The 27,150-nt window shown below is 45.7% G+C and overlaps 1 protein-coding gene across 4 annotated transcripts in view; it reads right to left on the reverse strand.

Moving 5' to 3' along the window:
* Window positions 1-27,150, reverse strand: part of scarb1 (scavenger receptor class B, member 1) — a 171,041-nt gene that overhangs the window by 23,353 nt on the left and 120,538 nt on the right. For 3 of the 4 annotated variants that reach the window (XM_078554622.1, XM_078554625.1, XM_078554624.1), the window contains 3 exons: window positions 27,058-27,131; window positions 25,621-25,672; window positions 23,986-24,141 (listed from right to left, as the gene is read on the reverse strand). In XM_078554622.1, coding sequence (XP_078410748.1) covers window positions 23,986-24,141; window positions 25,621-25,672; window positions 27,058-27,131 — 282 coding nt within the window. Of the gene's footprint in view, window positions 1-4,539; window positions 4,639-23,985; window positions 24,142-25,620; window positions 25,673-27,057; window positions 27,132-27,150 lie in introns of those variants that run through there. The other variant, XM_078554623.1, reaches the window with a different exon arrangement.

A 27,150-nucleotide genomic window follows, 5' to 3' on the forward strand; every position in this document is an offset into this window, starting at 1 on the left:
ATGTGTGAGTGCAGAGTGGGATATAGCGAACACGCTTTTCACAGGTTTAAAAAATAAACGAACCCTCTGAGTTAATCCTAACTCAGCTTTGCTGTGGATCATTATTAAAACTGGATCACGAAAGATGAGGGATTGGGAAAACTCCTAGAATTATTTTTTAAAAATAATTCAAAACACCTTCTGTTTAGGGATAGGTGGTAAGAGGAAACCAATGCAGTCTGACTGTCTCTCTCCTGTCCGTAACATAGACAAAACAGTTTTCACATAAGAATAAAAACAAAAAACTACTGCGGATGCTGGAAATCCAAAACAAAAACAGAATTACCTGGAAAAACTCAGCAGGTCTGGCAGCATCGGCGGAGAAGAAATCACATAAGAAAACTCTTTTTGGCCTGGAATTTGTTGCTAAGTTTGTACATTTCCTCAGTACTATCCATATCGTTTGTAAAAAACATTGAATTATCTTTATCTTCGTTATAAAAATTGGCTTTGAATTGTTTTTTGTATTTGGGATCTGGGCCTCACTGGCTGGGCCAGCATCGATCGTCCATCCCAGGCTCGGGGCAGACAAGTGGCAACTAACATTCGTGCTACACGAGTGTCAGGTAATGACCATCTCCAACAAGATAATCCAACCATCACCCCTTGATGTTCAATGGCATTACCATCACTGAATTCCCCACTGTCAACATCCTGGGGGTTACCATTGACCAGAAACTGAACTGGACTAGCCATATAAATACTGTGGCTACGAGAGCAGGTCAGAGGCTAGGTATCGTGCAATGAGTAACTCACCTCCTGACTCCCCAAAGCCTGTCCACCATCTACAAGGCACAAGTCAGGAGTGTGATGGAATACCCCCCACTTGCCTGGATGAGTGCAGCTCCCACAACACTCAAGAAGCTTGACACCATCCAGGACAAAGCAGCCCCGCTTGATTGGCACCACATCCACAAACATTCACTCCCTCCACACCAACGCACAGTAGCAGCAGTGTGTACCATCTACAAGATGCACTGCAGGAATTCACCAAGGCTCCTTCGACAGCACCTTCCAAACCCACAACCGTTACCATCTAGGACAAGGACAGCAGATAGATGGGAACACCACCACCTGGAAGTCCCCCTCCAAGTCACTCACCATCCTGACTTGGAAATATATCGCCGTTCCTTCACTATCACTGGGTCAAAATCCTGGAACTCCCTCCCTAACAGCACTGTGGGTGTACCTACACCACATGGACTGCAGCGGTTCAAGAAGGCAGCTCACCACCACCTTTTCAAGGGCAATTTTAAAAAATTCATTCTTGGGATGTAGGCTTCACTGGCTGGGCCAGCATTTATTGCCCACCCCTAGTTGCCCTTGAGAAGATGGTGGTGAGCTGCCTTCTTGAACCTCACTCCACCCACAGTGCTGTTAGGGAGGGAGTTCCAGGATTTTGACCCAGTGACAGTGAAGAAATGGACCGAGCTGAATTCATACTTGCTGATCTCAGGGAGAATGGTCAGTAATTCTACCGAGACTGGGATACACAACGTCCAGTATATCAGGAGTGACCTTGTGTGGATGGGAGGAGTTACAGAAATTCTGGGATGGAGGTGGTGGGGTTTAATGCTGAACTCCAGTTTCTCTAAACTCAGTGAATCTGAAGGTGGGTCTGTCGATAGAGTTGTGGAAGTTTGGCTGTGAGAATCATGCAACTGGGCACTGACTGGGGTGGGTGAACTCAGAGTTGTTCTGGACCCCTGACAATAAACCTTTCCTTTTGCAAAATAAATTTGTAATACCCAATTCTGTACAAAAAGGGATTCAAACATTGTTTCTCATAGAGATGGGCACCCTTGTTTGTCAGATCAGCTCACCCGCTTCCCCTTTCCCTGTCCCTGGCGTGTGTGCCAGAGTTTTCTCAGTATTAGGCAGTGATGAGGTACTGTTAAACAGTAAGATAAAAGCAAAAACCTGTTAAACAGGTTACTCTGGCTGGGTCAGTTAACAGCTCAGAGGCAAAGTATGTTTTCCCCTTTGTGCAGTATTCATTTGGTTAGCTGTTGTGTCAAGACATTTGAAATAATTGGTTTTATAACAGTGCTCCAAGGTGCAGATATTAACCATTAACCAGATCAAACTGCATTTTATGTTAACCCTGCCACGTATTCCATTCTGGATTGATGAGTTGTTGGGTTCTGATTACCCAAGACCGAGTTGTAAAGTGATTGTTAAAAGGTTAATTTCAAGGGGACTGGACACTAAAGCTGACATGTATTAGATCTTTGATTAATGTGTGTACTTGTTCACTGGCATTTAATGATTTGCATACATGCACACCCTACCAGTAAACTTTGGCATAATGTGTTCAATGGGCATCACATGTGCTCATTTATGATCATCTACACTCGAAAGTGATCACTTTATATCATTTGACATCCCAATAGTGATCAATTGACATCAAATGAAATTGCACAGCAATCAAACAATATCATTTAGCATCATATAACTACCTTAAAAGTGGTCAGAAGCATTCAACTGACACAAAAAGTGATGATAGAGTTTGTTTGCGAGGAAAACTAAGTTCTAGTGATCACAACAAAGTCTGACTAAGTGGCAGACATCAGTTGACATCAACAATATTCTGCCATGGATGTTTCCCAGTCCCAGCTGACGCAGTATGTTATCTATGCACTGAGAGCTCATCCAGAGCTCATTGAGGCACACCTCAGAGGCCAAGCTGAGGTGGCTGCAAAAGTGTAATCATTTCATATTATTCTGGTTTGTTGTAAAGTAGGTTTCTCGGTGTGAGTGTAGATGGTTCTGTTAATTATCAAAAGAAGCTAGGTGTAGAGGTGTACTTGAAATGCTAATGAGTAAACATGGATGTTGTCTTTATATATAAGTTGTGAAGGGAATTTGCATTTTTAGATAAGTGAAGGGGTTGTTTGGATTTCAAAGGGATTAAAGAGAGAGAAACATATATAAAGGAGAATGAAAGGTTATGTTCAGGGGGTATGTGGGATCTAACAGCCTTTGGGAAGCCTCCAGCCATTTGCACATAAGTCTGCTCTGTCCAGTAACTAAAGTTGGCGAAAAGCCTCTGGGAATTCCACTGTCAAGTGAGAGTCAGGTTAATTAGGAATTTTAGGATTTGTTATAGTATTATGCAGTTGTAGTCTTATGTATGTGCTTGAAATCTTTTCTTTTGTTAATAAATATTTTCATTTAATTTTTTAAATCTCTAGAGGTCTTAGTGGACTCATTACTTCTGAATTCAGTTCATATATCTTCTCGTAATAAATACAAATTGCTAAACCATTGTGATATCGTGCTCAAGTTTCCCTTATGGATTTGATCTTAGGGTACATCATCTGCCACATCATAAATAGATGAAATAAAGTTCTAAATGTCTATTGATGACATCAAAGACTTTATAATCATTTAGAGCTGTCAATCAAACTGTGAGTTTACAAGATCCCCACCTCCCACTGTGATAATGATAGGTTGTGGAATCAGTCATGCAACATTAATCCTATAATGATAGCCCTCAGTCTTACATCAAATGACAGTGAGTGAAATTGCAAGCAGTCACAGCAGGCTGTTCTTTTTAATTAAAGAGCTTGGGGATTTAAACACCATGACAGTCTCAATGAGTTTATTCACTTTTTACTCACATTCATGTCTAACTTTAATAAACCCAAAGGGCACCTTGCCTCTCTCAAAGATATCCTGGACCCATCCAAAATGGCATCTTACCTCTCCAAATGACTCTGGCAGCTTTAGACCTATTGCTCAGATGTCTAGTGCCCACAAGTCATGTTTTGTACATCCCACTAAACAAAAGCTACAATTGTTTGAAGGCAGCTGCACTTTTCAATGTGCAGCTCCCTCCATGAACTATGGATGTGCAAATACAACCCACTCCCATTCCCCCCGCCGCCCCGGCAAAAACGGTGGATGCCAGGGTCAGGGGTGGAAATTCTGGAATCGAGGCTCCAGCACCATTTTAGCTAAAACAGAGACCCCCATCTGGCCCTGTGAAAATCCAGTCCTGAGTTTGCACAAACTTGTGCTGTGCTCACCACCCCCTCACTGTGATCACCCCCCCCTCACCCCGATCACCGCCCCCTCACCGCCCCCTCACCCCGATCACCCCCCCCTCACTGTGATCACTGCCCCCTCACTGTGATCACCGCCCCCTCACTGTGATCACCGCCCCCTCACTGTGATCCAATCAGAAGATTCAGATATGCAGCATCCTGGCTTTGGGTGATGCAAAGTCAATCCCAGTATATCCACCCCCATCCCCCAAATCTCATCACCCATATCAGTATTTTCAAACAGCGACAGGAGCATCGTTTGCAATTGAGACTAATCCCAGTGAAACTCAGCAATGCTAATCTACACCTGAGCCTTTCCCATTTTCCAGGGGAATGAGCCAGAAACTCTGGCTGTATTACAACATTTATTTCTCTGTCAGTCCATAGGACATGATGACATGTCATATGACTTAATGATGCAAATTTGAGAAATGCATAACAATGGATAAAGTCACTTTAATTACTTTAATGCAAAAGCAAATTATCACAGATTCTGGACATCTGAAATTAAAAACAAAGTGCTGGAAATACTCCGGAGGTCAGGAAGCATCTGTGGAAAGAGAAACAAGGATTAACGTTTCAGATTTCATCAGAGCTGGGAAACGTTCGAGTGGTTGTGAACAAGTACAGAGGCACGGAAAGAGGGAGGGGAGGAAAAAACTAAAGGGAAGGTCTGAGATAGGATGGAGGGAAGGAGAGATTAAATAACAAAAGGAATGTTGGTGCAAGGCAAAAGGAGGTGGTAATGGGACAAGTAAAGAAACAAAAGATGTGTCAAGAGGAGGTGTAACTGGTAACAGCAGAACCATTGTCCAAAAAACTGGGAGGAGTGGTTATGATCTGAAATGGTTGAACTCAGTGTTGTGTTGAGTTGCCCATTGGAAAGATGAGGTGCTAATCTTTGAGCTTCGTTGGAACAATGTTAGAAGCTGAAGATAGAGAGGCCAGAGTGTGGGAGCAAGGTGGGGAATGAAAATTAAAAGTGACTGGAAGCTCAGAGTCACGCTTGGGGACTGAACAAAGGTCTTCAGCAAAGCTGTCACCCAATCTGTGTTTGGCCTCCATGATGTAGAGGGGACTGCATTGTGAGCAGTGATTACAGCATTTTAAATTGAAAGAAATACACATAAATGGCTGTTTCACCTGGAAGGAGTGTTTGGGGCCTTGGACAGTGAGGAGAGAGGAGGTAAAAAGGGTGTTGAGGGTGACTGTGGAGTAAACAAGGATGTCATGGAGGGAACAATCCCTCAGAATGCTGAATGGGGAGGAGGGAGGAAGATGTCTATGGTGATGATTTCATGCTGGAGGGGTGGATATGTTAAACATGGAGGATGGTGAGATAAAGGGGAATCCTATCAGGTAAGGGTGGGAGCATAAGTGTGGGAAATGAGATGACGACGCCTTGAGAATGCAGGTGGAAAGGAATCCTCGGTTGAAGAACAAGAAAGATACATCGGGAGAATGTACGGAAAATGACACTGTCAGAACAGATGAGACAGAAAAATTTGGAGACAAGAACAGGAAGAAGGATGGGAGAAAGTGTAATCATTGTAGCCAATGGGAAAGGGGCTTCCGTGTAAGTACTTGTGATATTTCTTCCTTTTTTATCAACCAAGGACTTGCATGGTAGATAAGGCCCTTAACCTTTTCCATCTGAATTCCTGCTCTTACCTCTTCCCCTCCCTCCCAGAACCACACTAAGGTTCCATAAAAACATAAGAACTATGTGCAGGAGTAGACCCTTCGGCCCCTTGAGCCTGCTCTGTCATTTCATACTATCATGGCTGACCTTCCGCCTCAGTTACACTTTCCTGCCCATTCCCCATATCCCTTGATTCTCTGACAAACTAAAAATCTGTCTATCTCAGCCCTGAATATGCTTAATGACTAAACACCAACAACACTCTGGGGTAGAGAATTTGAAAGATTCACAACCCTTTGACTGAAGAAATTTCTCCTCATCTATAAGACCATAAGACGTAGGTGCAGAAGTAGGCCATTCGGCCCATCGAGTCTGCTCCACCATTCAATGAGATCATGGCTGATCTAATAATCCTCAACTCCACTTTCCTGCCTTTTCCCCATAACCCTTGATTCCCTTACTGATTAAAAATCTGTCTATCTCAGCCTTGAATATACTTAATGACCCAGCCTCTATAGCCCTCTGCGGTAAAGAATTCCACAGATTCACTACTCTCAGAGAAGAAATTCCTCCTCATCTCTGTCTTAAATGGGCGATCCCTTACCCTGAGATTATGCCCTCTGGTCCTAGACTCTCCCACAAGGGGAAACAACGTCTCAGCATCTACCCTGTCAAGCCCACTAAGAATCTTATATGTCTCAATAAGGTCACCTCTCATTCTTCTAAACTCCAATGAGTACAGGCCCAACCTACTCAACCTCTCCTCATAAGAAAATCCCTCCCTACCCAGGATCAACTAGTGAACCTTCTCTGGACTGTCTCCAATGTCAGTATATCTTTCCTTAGATAAGGGGACCAAAATTGTTCACAGTATTCTAGGTGTGGTCTAACTAATGCCTTGTATAGTTTTAGCAAGACTTCCCTATTTTAAACTCCATTCCTTGTGAAATAAAAGCCAACATTCCATTTGCCTTCCCAATTACCTTCTGAATTTGTATGTTAGCCTTTTGAGGTTCATACACGAGGACTCCCAAATCCCTCTGTGCTGTAGCTTTCTGCAGTCTTTCTCCATTTAAATAATATTCAGCTCCTCTATTCTTCCTGCATAACCTCACACTTTTCCACATTATATTCCATCTGCTACATTTTTGCCCACTCACTTAACCTGTCTACATCCCTCTGTAGACTCTTTGTGTCATCCTCACCACTTGCCTTCCCACCTATTTTTGTGTCATCCACAAACTTGATGATAGTAAATTAATTTCTATCATCTAAGTCATTAATGTATATTGTAAATAACTGTGGCCCCAGCACTGATCTCAGTGGCACTCCACTAGTTATAGGTTGCCATCCTAAAAATGCTCCCTTTGTCCCAATTTCCCGTCTTCTATTAGTTAGCCAATCCTTTATCCATGCTAATACACTACCCCCAACACCATGGGCTCTTATCTTATTAAGTAGCCTTATGTGTGGCACCTTATCAAACACCTTTTGGGAAATCCAAATATATTACGGCTACAGATTCCCCTTTATCTATCCTGCTTGTTACCTCCTCAAAGAATTCTAATTAATTTGTCAGGCATGATTTCCCCTTCATGGAGCCATGCTGACTCTGCTTGATTATATTATGTATTTCTAAATGCTCTGCTATTGCATCCTTTATAATAGACTCCAACATTTTCCCAATGACAGATGTTAAGCCAATGGCCTATAGTTACCTATTTTTTGTCTACCTCCCTTTTTTGAATAAGGGTGTTACATTGGCTGTTTTCCAATCTTCTGGAACTTTTCCAGAATCGAAGGATTCTTGGAAGATTACTACCAGTGCATCTGCTGTCTCTGTAGCTACTTCCTTTAATATCCTAGGATGCAACCCATCAGGTCCAGGGGGCTTATTGGTCTTTAGCCCCATTAGTTTCCCTAGTACGTTTTCTCTAGTGATAGTTATTGTATTTATTTCCTCCCCTGCTTTTGCCCCCTGATTATTTAGTAATTTTGGAATGCTATTTGTGCCTCCTACCATGAAGACTGAAGCAAAGTATTTATTCAACTCCTCTGCCATTTCCTGGTTCCCCATAATTACATAAAACATAAGAACAAGGGCCAAATTTTCTGCCTGTCGGGCGGGCGGGCCCAACCCAATCCCTGGCGGGCGGGGAGCCAATCCCTGCCGGAGAAGCAGGCCGCGCTGCCATTTTACGCGGGATGGCCAATTAAGGCCCGTCCAGCGTGACGTCCGGTGGGAAGCACTATGTGCTCCCTGTGAGGGCGGGGGTGGGGGGTGGGGGGGGGGATTCCCTAAAAGCGAGAGTGTGCTCTTTCGCACATGCGCACGATAGAGTGTACATCTCTCCCTGAGGCTAAGCGCTGCCTCAGGGAGATCGCTGACACTTTGAAAAATATTAACAGGAAAAAAAAATCCCTAACATGTCCCCCTCATGTGACAATGTCACATGAGATGGGACATGTTCATAATTTACTGTCTATCTCCTCCTTAAATTTATTCAGCGTCCCGGCATCCACTGCACTCTGAGGTAGTGAATTCCACAGATTCACGACCCTTTGAGTAAAGTAATTCCTCCTCATCTCTGATTTAAATCTACCACCCCTTAGCCTAAAACTATGGCATCTCATTCTAGAATGCCCCAGAAGGGGAAACATCCGCTTCACGTCTACTTTATCTATCCCCTTTAGCATCTTATATACCTCAATTAGATCTCCTCTCATCCTTCTAAACTCCAGTGAGTATAGGCCTAAACTGCTCAATCTCTCCTCATAAGACAAGCCCCGCATCTCTGGAATCAATCTAGTGAACCTCCTCTGAACCGACTCCAATGCAACTACATCCTTCCTCAAGTAAGGGGACCAAAACTGTGCACAGTACTCCAGGTGCGGTCTCACCAACGCCTTGTACAGTTGCAACAACACTTTCCTATTTTTATACTCTATTCCTTTAGCAATAAATGCCAAAATTCCATTTGCCTTCCTTATTACCTGCTGTACCTGCATACTAGCTTTCAGCAATTCATGCTTAAGGACACCCAGATCCCTCTGCACTGAAGCATTCTGAAGTTTCTCTCCATATAAATAATAAGTTGCCTTTTTATTCTTCCGACCAAAATCACACTTATCCACATTAAACTCCATCTGCCAAATTTTGGCCCATTCACCTAACCTGTCCATATCCATTTGTAAATTTCTTATTTCTTCATTGCAACTTACTTTCCCACCTATTTTGGTGCGATCTTCAAATTTAGCTACAGTACCTTCTATCCCTGAATCCAAGTGATTAATATAGATTGTAAATAGTTGGGGCCCAAGGACCAAACCCTGTGGCTCCCCACTAGTTGCAGCTTGCCATCCAGAAAAAGACCCATTTATCCAGACTCTGCTTTCTGTTGGTTAGCCAATCCGCTATCCAAGCTAATATATTATCCCTAACTCTGTGTGATCTTATCTTGTGTATGGCACCTTATCAAAGGCCTTCTGGAAGTCCAGATATACTACATCTACAGGATCCCCATTATCCACTTTGTTTGTCACATCTTCAAAGAACTCTAGCAAATTAGTCAAACACGATTTACTCATAAAACCACGCTGACTCTGATGGATTGCATTTTGACTTTCCAAATGCCCCATTACTACTTGCTTAATAATGGATTCCAACAATTTCCCAACGACAGACATTAAACTAACTGGCCTATAGTTTCCTACTTTCCCCAGCCTCATTCTCTAAGTGGCCTATGTTCACTTTGGCCTCTCTCTTCCTTTTTATATATTTAAAGAAGCTTTTACTGTCTGTTTCTTTATTACTTGTTAGTTTACCCAAAAAGTTTATTTTCTCCCTCTATTTTTTTTTGGTCATCTTTTGTTGGTTTTTTAAAAATTTCCCAATCCTCTGGCTTACCGCTAATCTTTGGCACATTGTATGTGTTTTCTTTCAATTTGATACTATCCTTAACTTCCATGGTTAGTTTATCCCCTTCCTAGAATCCTTCTTTCTCACTGGGATATATCTTTATTGTGAGTCATGAACTATTTTCTTAAATGTTTGCCATTATTCATCAACCATCTTTTCTACTAAACTCCTTTCCTAGTCCACTCTAGCCAAACCTTTGTAATTACCCTTATTTAAGTTTAGGACAGTTGTTTCTGACCCAAATTTCTCGCACTCAAACTGAATGCTAAATTCTATCATGTTATGGTCACTGCTTCCTTTGGGATCCTTTACTCTGAGATCATTTATTAAATCTGCCTCATTACACATTACCACATCCAAAATAGCCTGATCCCTGGTTGGAACCATAACATTTTGTTCTAGGAAATTGTCCCGAATACACTCTATGAGTTTTTGCTCGTGTCTACCTCTGCCAATTTGATTTTCCCAATTTACATGAAGATTCAAGTCACCCACAATTAATATACTGCCTTTTTTACATACCCTCATTATCTCCTGATTTATTGTCTGTCCTACAGAATAGCTACTGTTAGGGGGGCCTAAAGACTACTCCCACCAGCCTCTTCTTCCCCTTGTTATTTCTTACCTCCACCCAAATGGATTCTACATCTTCTGATCCAACACTCTGTCCCTTCCTGTCATGCTCTGGGTATCATTACCTAAATAGTTACAATGCAATGCTGTCATATCCTTTTGCTTTGTTAGCCTATGTATCCCCTCTGCAAAACCCTCCCCCCACCCCATTTAGTTTAAAGCCCTCCCTACAGCCCTAGTTATTCAATTCGCCAGGACACTGGTCCCAGCACGGTTCAAGTGAAGCCCGCCCCACCGGAACAGCTCCACTCTACAAGGAACTCAGTCCTATCTCAGTCCTAAATGATCTCCCTTTATCTTGAGACTGTGCTCCCATGTTCTAGATTCCCTAGTCAGTGGAAATATCATCTCAGTGTCTACCCTGTCAAATCCCTTCAGAATCTTGTATGTTTCAATGAGACCACCACGGGAGATGATGGAATTTGAATTCAATAAAAATCTGGAATTAAAAGACCACAAAACCATTGTCGATTGTTGTAAAAACCCATCTGGTTCACTAATGTCCTTACCTGGTCTGGCCTACGTGCGACTCCAGACCCACAGCAATGTGGTTGACTCTTAAATGCCCTCTGAAATGGCCAAGTAAGCCACTCATTTGTAACAAACAGCTACAAAGACACAAAAAAGCAATGAAACCAGATGGACCACCCGGCATCGACCTAGGCACCGGAAACAACAACGGCAAACTCAGCCCTGTCGACCCTGCAAAATCCTCCTTACTAATATCTGGGGGCAAGTGCCAAAATTGGGAGAGCTACCTCACAGACTATTCAAACAACAGCCTGACATAGTCAACCTCACGGAATCATACCTTATAGATGATGTCTCAAACTCCACTATCACCATCCCTGGGTATGTCCTGTCCCACCGGCAGGACAGATCCAGCAGAGGTGACGGCACAGTGGTATACAGTCGGGAGGGAGTTGCCCTGGGAGTCCTCAACATAAATTCAGGTGAAATGTGTGCAAGGAAACCTCCTGCTGATTACCACGTACCGCCTTCCCTCAGCTGATGATTCAGTGCTCCTCCATGTTGAACATCACTTGGAGGAAGCACTGAGGGTGGCAAGGGTGCAGAATGTACTCTGGGTGGGGGACTTCAATGTCCATCACCAAGAGTGGCTCAGTAGCACCACGACTGACCGAGCTGGCCGAGTCCTAAAGGACATAGCTGCTAGACTGGGTCTGCGGCAGGTGGTGAGGGAACCAACAAGAGGGAAAAACATACTTGACTTCATCCTCACCAACCTGCCTGTGCAGATGCATCTGTCCATGACAGTATCGGTAGGAGTGACCACCACACAGTCATTGTGGAGATGAAGTCCCACCTTCACATTGAGGATACCCTCCATCGTGTTGTGTGGCACTACCACTGTGCTAAACGGGATAGATTTCAAACAGATCCAGCAACTCAAGACTGGGCATCCATGAGGTGCTGTGGGCCATCAGCAGCAGCAGAATTGTCCTTGAACACAATCTGTAACCTCATGGCCTGGCATATCCCCCACTCTACCATTACCATCAAGCCAGGGGATCAACCCTGGTTCAATGAAAAGTGCAGAGGGACATGCCAGGAGCAGCACCAGGCACACCTAAAAATGAGGTGTCAACCTGGTGAAGCTATAACACAGGACTACTTACATGCCAAACAGCATAAGCAGTAAGTGATAGACAGAGCTAAGCGATCCCACAACCAATGGATCAGATCTAAGCTCTGCAGTCCTGCCACATCCAGTGGTGAATGGTGATGGACAATTAAACAACTCACTGGAGGAGGAGGCTCCACAAATATCCCCATCCTCAATGATGGAGGAGCCCAGCACATCAGTGCAAGAAATAAGGCTGAAGCATTTGCAACAATCTTCAGCCAGGAGCGCTGAGTGGATGATCCATCTCAGCCTCCTCTGGAAGCTCCAGCATCTTCAGCCAATTTGATTCACTCCACGTGATATCAAGAAACTGCTGAAGGCACTGGATACTGCAAAGGATATGGGCCCTGACAATATTCCGGCAATAGTACTGAAGACTTGTGCTCCAGAACTTGCCGCGCCCCTAGCCAAGCTGTTCCAGTACAGCTACAACACTGGCATCTACCTGGCTATGTGGAAAATTGCCCAGGTATGTCCTGCACACAAAAAGCAGGACAAATCCAAGTCGGCCAATTCCCGCCCCATCAGTCTACTCTCCGTCATCAGTAAAGTAACGGAAGGGGTCATCAACAGTGCTGTCAAGTGGCACTTGCTTAGCAATAAACTGCTCACTGATGCCCAGTTTGGGTTCCGCCAGGGCCACTCAGCTCCTGACCTCAATACAGCCTTGGTTCAAACATGGACAAAAGAGCTGAACTCCTGAGGTGAGGTGAGAGTGACTGCCCTTGACATCAAGGCCGCATTTGACCGAGTGTGGCATCAAGGAGCCCGAGCAAAACTGGAGTCAATGGGAATCAGGGGAAAAACTCTCCGCTGGTTGGAGTCATACCTAGCACAAAGGAAGATGGTTGTGGTCGTTGGAGGTCAGTCATCTCAGCTCCAGGACATCACTGCAGGAGTTCCTCAGGGTCGTGTCCTCGGCCCAACCATCTTCAGCTGCTTCATCAATGACCTTCCTTCCATCATAAGGTCAGAAGTGGGGATGTTCGCTGATGATTGCACAATGTTCAGCACCATTCGCGACAGACACCTCAGATAATGAAGCAGTCCATGTCCAAATGCAGCAAGACCTGGACAATATCCAGGCTTGGGCTGACAAGTGGCAAATAACACTCACCCACATAAGTGTCAGGTAATGACCATCTCCAACAAGAGAGAATCCTTCCCAACATCCAATGGTGGGAAACACAGCCCCTCCCCCCATTGACGGAGCTGAGCAGGTGACTGCAAACTGGTTTCACGCTGTCATGAAACCAATTGCGCTATATTGTCTGCTCACATCACCAAACACGCCCGATACCAGCGGGCACGCAAAATCCCAGCCAAAGGCTTCTTACTTGGGACATGCAAACGGTTTTCTTCCTGTGAACTCCTGAGCATTCACTTGATGCTTTTCACCCAACTCGTATCTCTCCCTGAGACACCCAAAATCCACACTCTAAACTCACTGTTTGTTCAACTGCAGAGCAAACAAATGAATTCCCTGAACTCAAGTCTTCCAGTTGCACCTCTGCTAAACTGATCACTTTACTGAGTCCTATAGCTGATTATTAAATTAACTACTGTCCCCAGTAGCTTTGTAGTTTTTCTAATCAGAGAGTTTAAAATTCCTGTCCCCTCTCTCTGACACTCACTGAATTCTCGTTTCTGCCTTTTTTCTGTGTCTGTGGATTGCTGGATCACTGGATCCCTGGATCACTGCCATTAGCAAAAGTAAAATTTTTTCTACTTGGCGTTTTCCCCAGAATCACTAAACTTTGAACTCCTTTTAATCTATCCCTTTACAGTCAGGGGTTGTAACACCTCATTAAAAATGTATATATACAAACAAATCCAAAATACCTGACCTTATACTCAGGAGTCTATCCAGATTCCCAGGCACCAAGACTCACATCAAAGGTTACTGTGGAAAATAAAAGCTCATCATACAGAGGGTAACATATTGGTATGCATAGACAATTGGCTGGCTAACAGGAAACAGAGAGTAGGCATAAATGGGTCTTTTTCAGGTTGGTAAGATGTAATGAGTGGAGTGCCACAGGTGTCAGTGTTGGGACCTCAATTGTTTACAATTTACATCAATGACTTGAAGAGATGGATGGGATTGTTGCCAAATTTACTGATGACACAAAGATAGGTCGGAAAGTAAGTTGTGAAGAGGACATAAGGAGGCTACAAAAAATATAAATAGGTTAAGTGAGTGGGCAAAGATCTGGCAAATATAGTATAATGTAAAAGCGAAATGGTTCATTTTGGCAGGAAGAATAAAAAAGAAGCTTATTATCTAAATGGTGAGAAATGGCAGAGCTCTGAGATTCAGAAGGATCTGGGTGTCCTAGTGCATGAATCACTAAAGGTTAGTATGCAGGTACAGCAGGTAATTAGGAAAGATAACAGAATGTTATCGTTTATTGTGAGGGGAATTGAATATAAAAGTAGGAAGGTTATGCTTCAGTTGTACAGGGCATTGGTGAGACCACATCTGGAGTATTGTGTACAGTACTCATCTCTTTATTTAAGGAAAGATGTAAATGCGTTGGAAGCAGTTCAGAGAAGGTTTACCAGACTAATACCAGGAATGGGCGGGTTGTCTTATGGGGAAAGGTTGGACAGACTAGGCTTGTATCCACTGGAGTTTAGAAGAGTAAGAGGCAACTTAATTGAAAGATAAGATCCTGAGGGGTCTTAACAGGGTGGATGTGGAGAGGATGTTTCCTCTTGTGGGAGAATCTAGAACTAGGGGTCAGTGTTTAAAAATAAGGGGTTACCCATTTAAAACGGAGAATGAGGGGAATTTTTATCTTTCAAGAGGGTTTTGAATCTTTGGAACTCTTTTCCTGAAAAGGTGGTGGAAGCAGAGTCTTTGAATATTTTTAAGGCAGAGGTGGATAGATTCTTGGTGAGCAAGGGGGTGAAAGGTTATCAGCAGTAGGTGGGATGCAGATTTGAGGTTACTGTCAGATCAGCCATGATCTTATTAAATGGTGGAGCAGGCTGGAGGGGCCGAATGGCCTACTCCTGTTCCTTGTTCATATGTTTGTAACCTACATGAAACTGAAACCATTTTACTTTTAATAACACACATATTGTACGTATGTGTATATGCATGTATAAATGTATGTATAAATGTATGCATGCCTACAGAGCCTAACTTGAGTGTTTACATTGGTTTTAATGGGAAAACTCACTTAAACTTGTTTCTCTTAAGGGTGCACTTTCCAGGAATGTAACTACAAGTGTGGAATTACTGTACCTCCTTCCCCTATTTATGAAGCCCAGGATCCCAAATGCTTTATTATCGCCCTCTCAATGTTTCCTGCCACCTTCAATGAATTATGCACATATACATCCAGGTGCCTCTGCTCCTCCATCTCCTTTAGAACTGTACCCTTTATTTTATATTATCTCTCAATGTTCTTCCTACAAAACTTCACTTCACACTTTTTTGTATTAAATTTCATCTATTGCCTGCTTATCCATTCTACCAGCCTCTGTCCTCTTGGAGTCTATCACTATTTTCCTCCCACTTCCTGCAGGTACTTGCCATTTGCAAACTTTGAAATTGTGTCCTGCACACGCAAGTCTAGGTCATCAATATAGATTGAGAAAAATAGTGAAGAAAACTAGTGGTGTTAACACTGACCCCTAGAGAATTCCACTGTACCTGTAAACCTTTCTCCAGTCTGAGAAAGAACTGATCACCACGACTCTCTGTTTAATGTCACTGAGAATACTTCATATCTATGTTGCCACTGCCCCTTTTATTCAATGGGCTTGAACTTTACTGGCAAGTCTGTCATGTGGCACTGGAGCAAATGCTTTCAGAACTCCATCTACGTCAACTGCATTTCCCTATCAACTCTCCCTGTTTCCTTATTAAAAACTCAACTCAGTTAAGCTTGATTTTCCTTGAGCAAATCCATGTATTCCAAAATTAATCTATATTTGGCTGCCAATAATAGACCGATTAAAATTGAGGCTGCTCAACAGGCCAGATTTAGAGGAGAGCAGATACCTTGAGGGTTGTAGGGCTGGAGGAGGTTATTGGAGATGGAGGAAGAGTAGGGAGGAGTGAGGTCATAGAGAGATTTGAAAATAAAAGTTTTAAAATCAAGGCATTGCTGACTGGTAATTGTCCCAGATTAGTGTTTATAAAAGCTTTTCCATGAACTGATTGGCCTGTAGTTGCTGGGTTTATTCTTGCACCCTTTTTGAACAAGGATATAACATTTGCAGTTCTCCAGTCCTCTGGCGTCATCCCTATATTCCCCTCTGTATCTAAGCAGGGTTGGGAGATTTTGGCCAGAATTTCTGAAAGCACCTTTGCTTTCCTCAGTATCCATGGATGAATCCCATCCGGTCTTAGTGCCTTATCAGCTTTAAGTGTATCCAGCCTTTCTAATATTTCCTCTATCAGTTTTTAGCACATCCAGTGTCTCAATCAACTTCTTTGACAATATGACTGTGGTAATATCCTCTTTCTTGGTAAAGACAAATGCAAAGTACTCATTTTGTACCTCAGTCCATGCTCTCTGAATTCATGCATTAATCTCCCGACTGGGCTCTACCATAGAAGACAACATTTGGATTCTCTTTTTTTCTTGGCTGCCAGTCTCTTCTCATACTCTCCCTTTGCTTCTCTTATTTATTTTTAAATTATTCTCTGAACTTTCTATATTCAGCCTGGTTCTCACTTGTACTACCAACCTGACATCTGTCATATACACTATTTTCTTCTTCATATTACCCTCGATGTGATCTGTGAGGAGGACACAGAGACTGTACAGAGATATGGACAGGTTAGGTGAGCAGGCAGCAAAGATGCATCAAACCTACAGAAAAACTGAATGCAAATAAAACTGGACAGAACATCTGATATTGGTCTCAGCACTAGAACCAACATAGGCACATACAACCCAGTCAAGGCTACAAACGTCTCCTCATTAATAGCTGGAGCATTTGTCAACTTTGGGAGAGCTGTCCTGCAGACTTAAGTTAGGCAGCAGCCTGACATAGTCATCCTCACGGAATCGTACCTTACAGATAATGTCCCAGACTCCACCATCACCATCACTGGGTATGTCCTGTCCCACCGGCAGGACAGGCCCAGCAGAGGTGGCGGCACAGTGGTATACAGCTGGGAGGGAGTTGCCCTGGGAGTCCTCAACATTGACTCCGGACCCCATGAAGTCTCATGGCATCAGGTCAAACATGGGCAAGGAAACCTCCTGCTGATTACCACATACCGCCTTCCCTCAGCTGATGAATCAGTGCTCCTCCATGTTGACCACTTGGAGGAAGCACTGAGGGAGTCAAGGGCGCAGAATGTATTCTGGGTGGGGGACTTCAATGTCCATCACCAAGAGTGGCTCGGTAGCACCACTACTGACCGAGCTGGCCGAGTCCTAAAGGACATAGCTGCTAGACTGGGTCTGCGGCAGGTGGTGAGGGAAGCAACAAGAGGGAAAAACATACTTGAATTCATCCTCACCAACCTGTCTGCCGCAGATGCATCTGTCCATGACAGTATCAGTAGGAGTGACCACCGCACAGTTCTCATGAAGACAAAGTCCCATCTTCACATTGGAGTGGGGTGGAGGGAGGGGGTGATGGTGTAGTGGTATTGTTGCTGGGCTAGTAACCCAGAGACCCAGGCTAATGCTCTGGGGACCCAGGCTCCCACTCCTACATTCTCAGTCGGTCACAAATCCCTGATGTATTCCAGTGTCCACAGAGGCTGCAGGGTTGGCTCCTCGGGAACAAGGGCCACCCACAGAGGCCGTGGCTGATGACACCCATGCGGTGGCCTCAGACTGCAGCAAAGCGACGCTATAATGAGGCTCATGCAGCAACTCGCAACTTGGTGGAGCCTTCGGGACTCTGAAGATGAGGTTCCGGTGCCTGGACCAGCCTGGTGGAGCCCTGCAATACAGTCCGCAGAGGGTGTCACACATCGTCATCGTCTGCTGCGCCCTTTACAACCTGGCGCTGCAATGGGGAGAGGAGCTGGCTGAGGAGGGAATGGAGGAGCTGCACGTCTCCTCCGATGAGGAGGACGCTGACAGGGATGAGGGTGAGGGGATCGTCAGTGGTGATGAGGACAGGAATGAGGCTCTCGCACTGGCTGGGTGAGGCAGGTGCACTCAGGAGGCTCTCATAGCTGTCAGCTTTGTGGGGGATGGTGATGACCTGCAGTGAGGTGACCCCATAGATCCTCACATCGCATCTGTGAACGTTTGACTCCAGCCTGACTTATCCACCGCCAATACCCTCTGTGAGAATGCTCCTGTCATGGAGATGCAGTGGAGGCCCTAATAGTCACTCGATCGCAGGAGGATGATGACAACATGCGGTGAGGACACTCCATAGATCTTCACACAGCCTCTGAGAATGTCTGATCCCTGTCTGACTGAGGGCAGCTCACTTGCTCCATGATCAGGGCCATCTCAGAGACGCAGCCATGAAACTTTAGGTGCATCTGATGCTGTGTCTGCCTTTAGCACCTCAGCCCTTCAGGAGCTGGTGCACAGCATCACTGGTCACAGATGCTGGTGTGATGGGGGCTGAGAGCACAGAGAGAATGAGGGAACTTTGTGGCACCTGCCCACTACATTCTGGCAGCAATGACCAGCACCACCGAGGTGCAGACATCAGTAATGTCTCCAGTGAGTGTGAGGCTGGACCATCACTGTGGTTTGAAGGCTGCAGAAAGCACAAGGAAGAGACCCTGGACTGAGACACCTGCTTTTATCTTGTGCAGGAAGGTTTCACATCTGAGTGACAAACACTGCTCATCAGGACAAGGAGCCATAGGCAGGGAGACATTCTTGGGAGTTTATTGACAATAGTGAACATTATGTACAAGAGATTAACACCCGTGCCCAGGCTGTGTAACTAATTCTCCTTAACTTTCCTAACTCTGCCGCTATTTCTTGGTGCTCCCTGGACACCCACAGTGGAGGTGGAGGCAGCTGCTGACTGTGACGCCCTGTCTGTGATGACCTTGGCGGGCGTCCTGTGGAGGGCTGAGACCTGGAGGGCCCCGGCCTGCTTTCGGGGTCCTGCTGTGTGGCAGTGACACCCTCCTCAGCCTGTGGAGCTGGAGCTGCTGGGGTCACAGGGAGAGGGGATTCGGATGGTCTGGACACTCCCAGAGTCACCTGGGTGGATGACCCCGGACTGTGCACCTGCTGATCCTCCTCCCTATGGGTGCCTGAGGGCCCCAGGCTGACTCCGTGAGGATAAGGGGTAGCTGGAGTGAGATGGAGCTGCCCGGCACCCCTCTCGTGTACACACTGTTAGAGGCCAACTATAGCATCAGTGATGGAGTTAAGCCCGTGCAGCAGAGCAGGAGCGATGTCCTGGACCAAGGTCTTCATGGCGGCTGCCATCCTGCGAGTGTTGATCTCGGTGCGTTGGCAATGCCGGCGCTATCACCTCAGCCTGAAGGTGGACAAACTCCCCCATCGTGCCTTGCAACCTGAGGAGTGCAGCGGACATCCTTTCCTGATGTTCTCGAGCTGCCTTTGCAGCTCCAGCAACTGTGACATGACCGAGTCCAGAGGCTGTGGCGGGACTTCAGGGAGCATGCCTCCAGGTTCCACTTCAGAGGTTTCTTCAGGGTTTGATTGGAGGCCCTGGGTCATGGACTCTGTCGGCTGTTTGGCAGATGTGCCTGTGAAAGCAAGAGGAGATAATTAGTGCAGGGCAGTGGCCGGTGAAAGAGGACACATCACTCACAGCCTGGCTGTCTGGTGGATGTTGCACTGCTGGATCCTCACTTGGTAGAGCAGTGCTGACCTCCACCATCAGCACAGGAATGTCTAGATCGTGGCCGGCCTGCTGGATGGCTCTGTTTTCAAAGTCTGTGAGGACCTTGATTTCGAGCATTCCGCTGCCAGTCTGTGATCTCTCTCTCTCTCTCTCTCTTGTGTGCCAGCTTGTCCTGCATGGATAGGGATGGAGAGAGTGTAAGCAGCACGCCTGCCAGGCCAGATGATAAGCATGCCTGGCCTGTGTGGGTGGTGAGTGGTCCCACGGATGGGATGAGGACAATGACGGTAAATGCGAGAGAGTGAATGGTGATGTCCCTTTGAACTGGCAGTGAGTGAGGGCCCTGTGGATGTGTGATGGGTTTGTGAGAATGATGAGAAGAGTGACTTACCCTGGCGGAACGGAGGAGATCATTCATCCTCTTGTGGCACTGGGCAGCTGTCCTCTTCTGAAGGGCATTGGTGCTGACCACCTCTGCCACCACCTCCCAAGCCAGGTTGGTTACGTTGTTATCCATCCTCCGGCCTGAGCGGGGGTACAGGACATCCCGGCCGCCTCCACAGCGTCCAAAAGGCGTTCCTGTGACACGTCACTAAACCTGGGGGCTGCAGTCTGTTTGCCTTTTGTGGACATCTTCCCTGCAGCAGTTGTGGGCTGGAAGCACCGAGATGTGTGCCCGCGGCAGGACTTTAAATATGGCGCCCGGCGTGAGGAAGGGGTGAGGTGATGGCGGGCGGGGGAATGAGAGCCCACCCACCATGGAGACAGCGTGTTTCCCGGGAATGGGTAAATAATGGGCGGGTTTGGGACGATGCGGCGTGAAAACCCACCCATCACGTCCGCCGTGTAAAACGTCATTTTACCCGCCCGCTACTGCACTTAGCTGATGGAATTTGAATTCAATAAAGTCCAATGATGACCATGAAACTATTGTCGATTGTTGTAAAAACCCATCTGGTTCACTAATGTCCTTTAGGAAGGAAATCTGCTGTCCTTACCTGGTCTGGCCTACAGGTAACTCCAGATCCACAGCAATGTGGTTGACTCTTAAACGCCCTCTGAACAAGGGCAATTAGGGATGGGTAATAAATGTTGGCTTAGCCAGTGACGCCCACATCCCACAAACAAACAAAAAAGACATTCCTTCTGTTTCCGGAGACCAGCTCCCTGAGGATGAATGCATGTTACTTCTAACAAGCGTAAACGGGTTACGTTATGAGCTCAACTGGTTATCTTAAGTTGGTTGTTCGTGTAGCTATTAGCACACTCAGGATTGTTCAGTGAGTGCTGTCTAATCATGGATTCACACCGAACAGATATGAAAAACAAATATATGTTAACTTTCTACTTACCCCAGTTTGCTGCCTCTTGCTCAGCATCCCTCCCACTCACACACATTCTGCTCCCCGACCCTCACAACCTTTGCCACTCCCGACCCTCCCAGTCACTACCAGCTCCCCGACCCTCACAGCCTCTGCCACTCCCCTGACCCTCCCAGTCACTACCAGCTCCCCGACCCTCACAGCCTCTGCCACTCCCCTGACCCTCCCAGACATTGCCAGCTCCCCGACCCTCACAGCCTCTGCCACTCCCCTGACCCTCCCAGTCACTGTCAGCTCCCCGACCCTCACGACCTCTGCCACTCCCCTGACCCTCCCAGTCACTACCAGCTCCCCGACCCTCACAGCCTCTGCCACTCCCCTGACCCTCCCTGACCCTCCCAGTCACTACCAGCTCCCCGACCCTCACAGCCTCTGCCACTCCCCTGACCCTCCCAGTCACTACCAGCTCCCCGACCCTCACAGCCTCTGCCACTCCCCTGACCCTCCCAGTCACTACCAGCTCCCCGACCCTCACAGCCTCTGCCACTCCCCTGACCCTCACAGTCACTGCCAGCTCCCCGACCCTCACAGCCTCTGCCACTCCCCTGACCCTCACAGCCTCTGCCACTCCCCTGACCCTCCCAGTCACTACCAGCTCTCCGACCCTCACAGCCTCTGCCACTCCCCTGACCCTCCCAGTCACTACCAGCTCCCCGGTTCACAGCCTCTGCTGCTCCCCTGACCCTCCCAGTTGCTGCAGATCTTTGCTCTCGCGAACCTCCACTCCCCACCTCTCCCGTTCTCTACTTCGATCTCCTGTACCCTCACTGTGACCAAGGGCTCTGGAGATGAGCGGTGAGAGGCAGCATGAACAACTTCAACTTCTAGGAGGTGAGCCGCAAGTCAGAGAAGCAGTTAGAGGAACAGTCAGGGAGCAACAGAGACCACTCCAAAATGCCACCAAGTGGGTCATGTGGCCCCACATCAGATCTGGCACCAAACAAATGTAACAGATAGCTCACAATGCTGAACACAAAGACAGGCCCCATTAACTGACCAATGTTAAAGCAGAACAGCTCCAAACAGGGCCAGTTAAAATGGAGACCCTGTTGTACAAAAGCAGGAGGTTATGATGAGATTTTATCAAACACTGTGGCCTCAACTGGAGGATTGTATCCAATTCTGGACCATGCCTTAGGAAGGATGTGTTGGCTTAGAGAGGGTATAGAAAAGATTTACGAGAATGACTGAATGACTCTATGGTTCCAGGGATGAGGGGCTTCAGTTATGCACATAGATTCTTTTCTTATTATTCTTTTAGGGGACTTGAGCATTTTTATTGCCCTTGAGAAGGTGGTGGTGAGCTGCCTTCTTGAGCCGCTGCAGTCCATGTGGTGTAGGTACACCCACAGTGCTGTTAGGGAGGGATTTCCAGGATTTTGACCCAGCGACAGTGAAGGAACGGCGATATATTTCCAAGTCAGGATGATGAGTGACTTGGAGGGGAACTTCCAGGTGGTGGTGTTCCCATGTGTCTGCTGCCCTTGTCCTTCTAGATGGTAGTGGTCGTGGGTTTGGAAGATGCTGTCTAAGGAGCCTTGGTGAGTTGCTGCAGTGCATCTTGTAGATGGTACACACACTGCTGCTACTGTGTGTCGGTGGTGGAGGGAGTGAATGTTTAAGGTGGTGGATGGGGTGCTGATCAAGCGGGCTGCTTGATTGGAGAATTTGGGACTGTTTTCCTTGGAGAAGTGAAGGTTGAGAGGAGATTTGATAGAGGTATTCAAAACTATGAGGGGGCTAAGCCAGAGCGGATAAGGAGAAACTGTTCCCACTGGTGGAAAGATCGTGAACCCAAGGGCCCAGATTTAAGATAATTGGTGAAAAAAGCAATGGTGACATGAGGAAAAACTTGCACACAGCGAGTAGTTAGAGTCTGGAACGCACTGTCTCAGTGAGTGGTAGAGGGAGATTCAATTGAGGCTTTCAAAAGGACATTGGGCAAATATCTGGAGGAAATATTCGCAGGGATGTGGGAAACAGGTGGGGAAGTGGGACTAGCTGAGTTGCTCTTGCAGAGAGCTGATACAGGCATGAAGGGCCGAATGGCCACCTCCTTTGCTGTGTAACCATTCTACATTCCCATTGTCCTCACCTTGCAATGCAATCTCTCGGAATTGGGAGAGGGTACATAGACAGCTTTCCATGTGATTTTGGCTTCCGATCTCATGTCATTTTAATTCTCCATCTCCCCCTGCTGTCTTTTTTGTCAGTCTCCAACACTGTCCCAAGGATTAGCACCTCATCTTTCCAATGGGCACTTCCCAACTCAACACTGAGTTCAACCATTTCAGATCATAACCACTCCTCCCAGTTACTGGACAGTGGGTGTTGGTGATGATTCTGTTCATGGGATGTGGGCTTCACTGGCTAGGCCAGCATTTATTGTCCATCCCTAGGTGCCCTTGAGAAGAGTACCTAGGGATGGGCACCTATTTACACCTCCTCTAGACATCTTGTTTCTTTACTTGTCCCATTACCATCCCTGTTGTTATTTAATCTCTCCTGTCCTCCATCTCATCTGAGACCTTTTTGTTTTCCCTCCCCTGCTCTTTCCCTCCAGCTGTACTTGTTTAAAACCGGTTTCATCTGGAACTTTTCCCAGTTCTGATGAAAGGTCATCAACCTGAAACATTAATCCTTGATTCTCTTTCCACAGATGCTGCCTGACCTCCGGAGTATTTGCAGCACTTTCTGTTCATTCATTTAATGTGGATTAAAATTAAATTTTATGTGGGTTAATAATTTTAATTCATTTAATGTGGGACAAAACGTACTTGATTTTTATATTTCATTACATGGTTTCTCCTTTAACATTTACTTAAATCACAGCACTATCTACAAAAACGTTAAAGTTTAGGTGTCTCTTTATGCTTTTATAAACAATTAAACGATCTTACCTGCTGTTTCCAGTGCACAATTTTAAGAACTACAGCAATTAGCACCAAAAGGCAGCCAACAGCTATCAGAGTGTACTGAAGATATTCAAATACAATCGGCACCAACACCAGGAAGTTGTAGAAAGTGTGCAAAGGTGGACCATCGATATATCCCATCTGCAGAGAGGATGAAATGTTCAATTGGCATCATTTGCTTAACTGAACGTAGATGAGGTGCTGTATCTCCATCCCACATGTATAACCAGTTGTCTCTATTCTTACACCAAAGCACAAAGCCTTTTGGAATTTTTGTTATAGATTTATTTTGCACATGGTCTCAATTTAAAAAGTTTCTGTTTCTTCCACTCCTTCATAAGGTGAAAAAACCCAGTAACTAATAGCAACAGGGATCCCCTTCACCCACCCCAGTGAGGGTCAGCGCCGTGAGGGTCAGCGCCGTGAGGGTCAGCACGGTGCGTTACCCCTGTGAAGAAATGAAGCAATTGTATCTGGAGTCAATGAGCAAGGTGCTGTTATGACCAAAGCCGGTGTTAATCACTGCACAAACCAAATCCCAGTGGGAAACTTGGCTTATGGGCCACAACCTTTTTTCCTGTATTCTAATAACGAGAAGATGATGTACCAATCTCAGCAATAAGAGGCCCAGTAATACTTCTGGGTTTTTAAAAATTAAAAGTAAAAGTTTTATTAACAAAAAGAAAAGAAAACTTAAGCACACAAGATGACAGTTACACAATTAAGATTAGTCTCACAAAACATTCCTTCAAAACACTCGACTTGGTCAAAACCCACAAGAAAACACTTTCCAGGCAACATTCCCTTACAGACATTGAAATATGGAATCAGTAATATCACACAAGGCTGTAGCTTCAATAAAGCTGTAGCATATAAACCTGTACCATCTTCCACTTTGCTTTGGAATTCACTTCAGAATAACACTGCTCGCTGCAGCCCGAGGCTTCTCAACAGCTCAAACAGCTCCAGCTATCTCCAGCTGAACAGCTCAATGGTTAAAAACAGCTATCCACAGTAACTCTAATATAGCTTTTCCCTCTTTCACCTCAGTCCCATTGTTCTCACACCTCTTGGAAACTCAAACCCTTCCCAATATAAGATCTTTCATGTTTCCATCTTGTCTTTGCTTTAGGGTCAATAAAAATAGAATTCCCCCACTACTATTTACTTCTGGATTCCTGCAAGATGCAAGTATTTTCCTTCCTACCTCTGATTCCCCTTTGAAATTCAAACAACTTCTCAACTTTCTAAAAATGCAAATGTTATCTCCAACACCTTTATTCCTTTAATGTTTCCAAACCACCAGACAACCTGACTCCTATCAACTCTGCCCAGCTTAATTAATTCCCCCCCACCGAGCGCACACGCACACCCCCCCCCCCCGCGCGCACACGCGCACCCCCCCGCGCGCACACCCCCCCCGCGCGTACACACCCCCCGTGCGCACCCAACTTCTTTATAGAATAACACAATATTCCCCAAAATATTTTTTAAAAACATCCATTCTCACACTGTACAGAATTCACTCCCCACCCCCGCCACCCCCAAACCTTTATATACATTGGAGAGAAGATGTTTTTCTTTCGTTAATTTTTAATGTAAAAGCTTTTATGACCTCACCTCATCAAACCAAAGCAATGGCAGCAGCACAGGCTGAATATTTCCTGTTTCCCTTTAAATATAAAATATAAAAAACATCGTTAAGAACAAACCAGAATTACAACTCTCGCAATGCAGAACATCATCCTGAGCTCAACAGCCAGAAGGTCCTCGTCAGGAGCGGGGAAATGGTGACCTTGAATCCTTTAGACTGTCCCCAGCCCCTGAGTGAAGTGTAAGACAGCGAGTGGTTAGGATCCGGAATGCAGTTCCTGAGGAATCTCAGCTCGTTTCAAGGCCTTTGCCCATCCTGCATAGGCCATGGGTGCAGACACAATGCAATGCGGATTGTCAGAGTTTCTAACCCTATCCCTGAGACAAGGTACCAAAGAACCATAGAACACTACAGCACAGAAAACAGGCCATTCGGCCCTTCTAGTCTGTGCCGAAATATTATTGCGCTAGTCCCATTGACCTGCACCTAGTCCATAACCCTCCAGACCTCTCCCATCCATGTATCTATCCAATTTATTCTTAAAACTTAAGAGTGAGCCCGCATTTACCACGTCAGATGGTAGCTCGTTCCACACTCTCACCACTCTCTGAGTGAAGAAGTTCCCCCTAATATTCCCCCTAAACCTTTCCCCTTTCACCCTAAAGCCATGTCCTCTCGTGTTTATTTCTCCTAATCTAAGTGGAAAGAGCCTACTCGCATTTACTCTGTCTATACCCCTCACTATTTTGTAAACTTCTATCAAATCTCCCCTCATTCTTCTACGCTCCAAGGAATAAAGTCCTAAGCTGTTTAATCTTTCCCTGTAACTCAACTCCTTAAGGCCCGGCAACATCGTAGTAAATCTTCTCCGCACTCTCTCAATCTTACTGATATCCTTCCTGTAGTTAGGCGACCAGAACTGCACACAATACTCCAAAGTTGGCCTCACCAATGTCTTATACAACCTCACCATAACATCCCAACTCCTATACTCAATACTTTGATTTATGAAGGCCAGTATGCCAAAAGCTTTCTTTACAACCTTGTCTACCTGTGACGCCACTTTCAGGGAATTATGTATCTGAACTCCCAGATCCCTTTGTTCCTCCGCACTCCTCAGTGCCCTACCATTTACTGCGTATGTCCTACCTTGGTTTGACCTTCCAAAATGTAACACCTCACACTTTTCCGCATTAAATTCCATCTGTCATTTTCTGGCCCATTTTTCCAGTTGGTCCAGATCTCTCTGCAAGCTTTGAAAGCCTTCCTCGCTGTGAATAATATCTTTTGTTAAAGTGGAGATTTAGTGAACTGTCAGGCAGAGAATGGAAGCTCAATACTCTGCTGCTGCTATTTCTTCAAGTTGAGATTGATTAGCAGTTTAACCTGTAGCCCAAGGAGTCACTGTTATAACATAACTAACAGAGAAACATTAAACAGCGGCAGTGATGAATAATACTCACTTTATTCCATGCACCGCTTTCACAAACAAATTTAGTTGTAATTTGATGGAGATTTTCAAAGGGATTCCAGTTAACTGAAAGGAATGAATAGAA

Source organism: Cetorhinus maximus, chromosome 12 (genome assembly GCF_964194155.1).
Source record: "Cetorhinus maximus chromosome 12, sCetMax3.hap1.1, whole genome shotgun sequence".
In the NCBI taxonomy this organism is placed as follows: domain Eukaryota; kingdom Metazoa; phylum Chordata; class Chondrichthyes; order Lamniformes; family Cetorhinidae; genus Cetorhinus; species Cetorhinus maximus.